This window comes from Varroa destructor, unplaced genomic scaffold (genome assembly GCF_002443255.2).
Source record: "Varroa destructor unplaced genomic scaffold, Vdes_3.0 BEIS01000004.1, whole genome shotgun sequence".
In the NCBI taxonomy this organism is placed as follows: Eukaryota; Metazoa; Arthropoda; class Arachnida; order Mesostigmata; family Varroidae; genus Varroa; species Varroa destructor.
This window is the reverse complement of record NW_019211457.1, coordinates 6,351,703-6,358,061: the sequence shown is the minus strand read 5'-3', so window position 1 is coordinate 6,358,061 and position 6,359 is coordinate 6,351,703. Positions and strand designations below refer to the sequence as shown.

At 38.1% G+C, this 6,359-nt stretch overlaps 1 protein-coding gene across 8 annotated transcripts in view; it reads right to left on the bottom strand.

Moving 5' to 3' along the window:
* Positions 1 to 4,620: 4,620 nt before the first annotated feature.
* The window catches only part of LOC111249652 (uncharacterized), a 28,477-nt gene continuing 26,738 nt past the window's right edge, over positions 4,621 to 6,359 (bottom strand). For all 8 annotated transcript variants that reach the window (XM_022803783.2, XM_022803782.2, XM_022803781.2 and 5 more), the window contains one exon: positions 4,621 to 5,751. In XM_022803783.2, the coding sequence (XP_022659518.1) occupies positions 5,622 to 5,751 (130 nt within the window). In that variant the 3' untranslated portion in view covers positions 4,621 to 5,621. The remainder of the gene's footprint in view (positions 5,752 to 6,359) is intronic.

Sequence of the window (6,359 nt, the reverse complement as noted above, 5' to 3'; positions counted from 1 at the left end):
CAGCGTTTACGTTTACATTTCATATGCAGCCATATAAATGATCTTTCGGATCTTCAAACTTTACCCGGGTGTCGCACTTTTTCGGCTATATTACTTCTCATAGCGCTTCTCATCTCACGACAGAGGAAGCATTTCATAGAAAACGTATCAAAGTAATCATCAAGTCCATTGGAGCCAGCACGGAGTCAGGGTAGAAGGTCAGGTACGATCACAGCTGCAATAGAACGTCTGCTTTGCGATATACCCATGAATGTCACACCTGTTCAGAGTGAGGGGTCGACGCGGCGATATTCAGCGTAAAAGCGGAGAACTTCTTGAACTTTATTACTGAGCGATTGCCAAGTACGCATATTACTGCTAGATTACACAGCACTGTTGTGTTCTATCTAGAGACAACGCACGTAATATATAAGCGCACAACGGGAGCTAAGTAAATGAAGTAAGTGTATGTGAGAACTACTCTGAACGGTGGTTCATTTTAAATACTCGCGATAACAACGCTTAAAACCAGCCAAAATGAGAGGAGGACCCATTTCTCGGAGTAGTGAATAAAGATGGGTTGTTACCAGATTTTCTGAGCTGGAGTTACCGAAATGCCTACACAGCCTAACGAGCAAGCATAGATTAGAATCGGATCATTCGCTACAGGGCGCAGTATATATATATATATTAACATCGATTTCTACTCTTATAACGATATTATTGGGTTTTTCGAAGGGGATGACGGTCTTTATCGTGTCTTGTTTCTCGTTTTTGGTTTGCCAATGGCTAAGCATATATACCGTTAGAATGTTTCTATTGTTGTTCTAAAATAGTATTATTATATTTTGGGTATCACTTTCGAGTCCTGGCTCCAGAGATGGGTACGTTTGCTCTTAAAAAAAATAGCACTTAATATCCGCCCTGTATCGGATATCAAAAACTCGAAAAGGCCCTGGATGTGTGTAGCATGTAGCTACACTTTATAGCCGAAAGTTCTATTTAAAAATGGCTTTTTATTTTAAAAAATGGCACTTCCCACATAAAGGATGTCAACTTCAGATGTGAAGATGACAGTGTTTTGTAAACCAACAGTGTAGAACGCTTGACTACTAATAAAAGAGAAAACAGCGTGATAAGCAAAAACCGTCACTGATTATTATGCTTTCCGGTGCTATATAGGATGTCATAGAACTTAAATATCTTTAAAAAGAACGATATCGCGTAAAACAACGATATTTTTAGTATACGCTATATATACTGTTAACACATTGAAACCAGCATTGTGCAAGCTTTCGATCTGCTGTGCATTTTTGATTCGAATTACCATACGTAATTTCATTACTGATCCTTTTACAGAATCGGCAGCAGAGTGCGCTGCGCTACTTAGTGATCCGTCGAAGAATGGAGTAAATATTGGGATCAGCCGATTTTTTTACCTTCCTCATTTGCCTTCAATGTTCTTGTTAAAACTGTACAACACTTGCTTTCAGGAAACCTATACTGCGCCGACATGGAACGTATTGTTTATGTTCCGTTTTACAATAAGTCGTTTTTCTGTTTGAACCCCTGAAGCGTAATCACCTCCTCTACGGTCTTCAACCCCTAATGTTATTTAACAGTATTTATATAACAGACAATATAGATGAAACAATTTCAGGTTATGATGATCTTCGTGGTTGCTGATAAAGTCCAAGTATTGTTTGATTTTGCAGTAGGATTTGGAAAGTTGATGTACGTTAATTTAGTTAATAAAATATTATGCACATAGATGATTTAGTGTGCATAATATCAATAACAAACTACGGATTTTACCAAAAAGGTGTTTATCAATTTTAAATTCATGTTTTTTGTGTATGAGATTGTTTGTCTTAAGCTATGAAATTAAATATCAGCATTTTTTTGAGACGTTAGGTATTGCTTCAAACGGCTAGCTTCTGTCAGGCAATAGGAAATTAGGTGTGCCTATACCCTAAACTGTAGCACTGTCTCTACTGCAAGCAAATGTTCAGCAGCTATAATTCCAGTAGTCGAAGAATAATATAACAGTCATTGATCGACCCTGTTGTTTTAATCTCAACGCTTCTATTTTGATTATAAAGGCCCACGGTTTCTCTAACTTAGCACTGAGTATCGGTTTCTGCGGTGTGAATTCAGAAAAGAGCAGTGCCGTTTGTATCGTCCGCTAAAAAGTCAGGACCGCTACGCTTTTTGGTTCCGCAACGTTTATTGCCAGTTCCTCCTGCACCTGCTCCGATTTGCAGCCGATTTGTTTAACTGGACGTGTTCAAAGCTTATACAAGTTAGTCCATGGTACGAACGGAACATGATATTTGGAGGTTTTCACCCTCAACGAGTCAATCAAAGTGTGCCTCGCTAACCTCCTTTCTCGTAGTTTTAAAATTTTTCGAAAGATTATTATACTCTAACTTTCTTGCCTAACGAACACGCCGTTTCAATAGAGCGAGATAGAAAGCTCCTTGAAGCTTACCAGCTATGCCGCACCTTCATGAGCTACAATCACCCTTTTTCGGAAGTACGAATCGGTTGGTCGGTGGTTTGATTGCAGCTGTGGGGAGCACATCAAACATCTGCACATTTATGATCTACAAACATGAACTAAAACGTCATATATAAATAATAATTACATTTCAGCTTCCTATATACAATCCAAGCGGAGTAGAGACGCACTGGCCCTGACAAAAATCGGGTTTTTGCTGTTAGTAACGATCGAGGTGCGTTGTTAACTTGAGAAACTTGTTCAGCCTTTCTTCTGTAATTGGTATTGTAAATCCTCTGGTTACGAGGTCGACATTATGCCTACTCGTACGTTCTAAGTAGATATTTTGAGTGTTCAGGTTCGGTGCTGACGCTAACTATTGCTGGAGACTGCTGGTTCATTTAAGCATGCAACGCGGAGTTGTACACCAACTGTCGAAATTATACTATCACGCGTCTATATTCTATATTAAAGTTTTATGTCCCAATAGCAGGAAGCACTGGGTTTCGACGAACGAGTCAAAAAAAACAGCCCGTCTAGAGATGATATACCCCCTTTCGTGATGGTACACCCATAGCAGGTAAGAATACAGAAAATCTAAAGCTTTACACATAATTGAAACTAATACAATGTAATTAGTGTTATCGACGATTTGTCAATGAGAGATGTCTGTTTATCTAGATGTTCGCCTTAATCTATTCGTGTTACTACTTAGCCCTTTACTTTTTGTGCAAGTACGATATTATCGAACAGAACAACTCAACAAGCCCTGACTAATCTTCTTCAACCATTTGTTCACCCTCTTGCATATCTTAGAAGAAACGCCATGTTTCGTTTCGCAAATACCATCGTCATAATCATCTAACCATTGGTCATTATTTCTATACTTTGGCCGTTAATGGACATCATGATAGTCAATTTTTTTCTATTTTTGCTTTATTTATTAATAATTCTAATCAGCTAACATTGGTAAACATGTTGTAAGACTTCTTAATTACTTAATTAACACCAGCCTTTTCTCATAAAACGCTGTATATAAGGCGAAAATTGTTAGGTACTATAAAACCTTACTATTATGTTCGATAGGAATAAATCATTTTTTCTGTCACAGCTTGAGGTTACAGCTTTTCAAATCCCTGGATCGTTTGTGCACGATTAATTAGTTACTTTAAGCTATTTTACAAACATTTTTTCAATTTACAAGTCTTCTTTTTTTTTTTTTTTTTTTGGTAATCTTGATCAACATGCTCTTCTATATTGTTATAGGAATTCCACCATCGGTACATTCTGTTTAAAAATATTATTAGCATTTTTAGTATTATTTCAGTGATGTTACTATTTTTTTTTTAACCGGACCAATATAAGCCGTTCAATTATTTGAACGATTATAACCGAGACCGTTCGTAGTGACTCTTGATTGATTTATATTGTCCCAATGCATACAACCGACTACAGAAAAGACGTTTCTGCAATTGTAATTATTTTGTTTGAATCAATTATATAAGCTTTCTGTTCAAGATGTAGTTCTGCGAGTGCCTGTGATCCGCGGTGGTAGTCTCCCAGTTCCCACCGCCTTAGAAGGAAGGCTGGCGAGACGTGAAAGATTTAATGAAAATTAATCGCAGGACCTATGTGAAACAGTAGGGTCTTTGACATCTAAGTCGAAAATTTTGGCACTAAATTTAAAGTAGAAGAATGTATAATGGCGGGCTGTATAGTGTAGGTCTACTCTAATGCCCTTAGTGCAAATATTTATTGCGAAGCGAAATTGTTTCGTGTATGACGTTGGCCTGTCTTGAAGTGCTCCCCAGTACGGGATGGACATCTGAACATGCGGATACCGAGAAAGTCCGGGAACGTGTTGATCTCATTGATAGTAGAGATCTTTTGACTGCACCCACAATAAAGGCTATGATTTCTTTTAGTAAGAGATTGTCGAAATGCCTTTAAAGTGTGCGACGCCTACTGATACGATTGATAAGCGAAGAAGGTAACACCTAAGACAGCTATTATCGCTAGCAATCTGCAGAAGGTATACAGTATATGTTTTAAGCGAACTTGGAAAATAACTGAAAGTTGTAACGTAGTGAGTCTAAAATACATAAGAATAATCGCAATACAAACAATCATAATACAACATGCCGGGAAAACATATCTTTATTCGATACATATCGCATCAATATATTACATAATGATTAAATTAGTGACATCTCATGAGGCCGTCAATAAATTATGTGATGTACTTCGGGTGTACATTGATGGGGTGTGCATGAAGTTTAATAGAGCATAGAGACGTCATACCTGACCGCATTTTTCCCGAACATACGTTAAGTATGAGAATCATTTCTATTAGGGGCGTTGATGCAGGCATATTTCATTCCGGCGGGCAAGTTATCGAAGTTAAGATGTCAGCAAATGTAAATTTCGACTGATCTGAAGGGCTTGTATATCGCACGAAGTAGTGATGTATAATCAAGCCGACGCTGACTTCTACGTATAGTTGGCCTTTGTTGAAATCATTTAAATCACTCGTATTTTATTTTACGGGATGCATAAACGGAACACGTGTTGTCCGCTACCACTGATCGTCAGATCGGCAATAGTTCGGAGGTTCCTAACCGAATATCGCCTCTATACAATTTTTGGACGCTATTGCCAACTGCGATCAGAATGCCTAAGATAATGGCCTTTGTAAGATACGGTATTTACAAGACAATACGAAGCAGAATACATATGATAGAACGAAAATTCATAAGAATGAAAATATGGGTGCGTTCTCCGGAAATTTTCCAATATTTCGAAACTCACATAAGCGTTCACTTATTTTAAATGGGAACGCTCCATGACTGGTTCGCACTACTTTTCGCATGTGCATAAAATTAGATGTTTTGTTCTTTATCATTTTTTTCCCCATTTTTACTAGGATAGTCTGACAGGAACCTTTTAAGTATGTGCCATAGTGTGCATGTGATACGAATAAGTTAGTGCGTACTGAATACTCGTCGCTACATTATATCGTTAAGCTGCCGGGAGATTTTGTTGAGTCATTCGAAGCTATAAAAGGAGATCGCCTCGGGAGGCAATCGTCTAGCTACTCTGAACTTACAACGAGCTATTCCTCCGAGAATAGCCGGTTGGTCACCTAATGGTGAGATGCGTCATCCAATAGAAGTACCTTGCTCTTATCGGCTTTTGGACTTAGCAGCTCGTCTTGGATTGCTTCCGTAATCGGGGTAACAACCTCCTCTTTCATTGCGCGATGCATGAGGTACCTGATCGGAAAGAAATAAAAAAGAGTCACAGATGTTATGAAAAAGGCAAATTTACTTTATATCGAGCTTCCTGAATGAAGAAATGACAGCGAGGCAGAGTTAAATCATAGTGCTGAGGTGCACCGGTGAAACTGTTTCCTTTGAAGTTCCATAATGAAGATATATTTATGATGGTAGGTCCTTGTCTCTCAGTTAATCAAAAGGGACGGTTGAACGTTAGCTTACAGCGGTTAAATCATCATAAAAAACCAATGAGTTTTTTTGTAGGAGGTTTGCAGTTTGCAAATGCTGCTTTAACTATAGATGCTTCCGCTTTTTGTAACAGTACATCTAAATTGCTTTTGCTAATGCTAGACATGTGTCGTTTCCAACAAACTGGCCTACTTTTGCTCCATCCTGTGTATGGTAACGAAAGTAGTATTTTTCATGGCGAATAAAGCAGCATTAGTCCTTACACGCATCTATTACGAACATCCTATAGTAGACTCATACAGCTATATTTTCACTAGATGCCTTGCATTTCTGCCCTATGTCCTGTCTTTCATTGGAGTCTTCATTTTAGACGAAAACACATTTTAGACATAATGACGCTGACATACATATATATA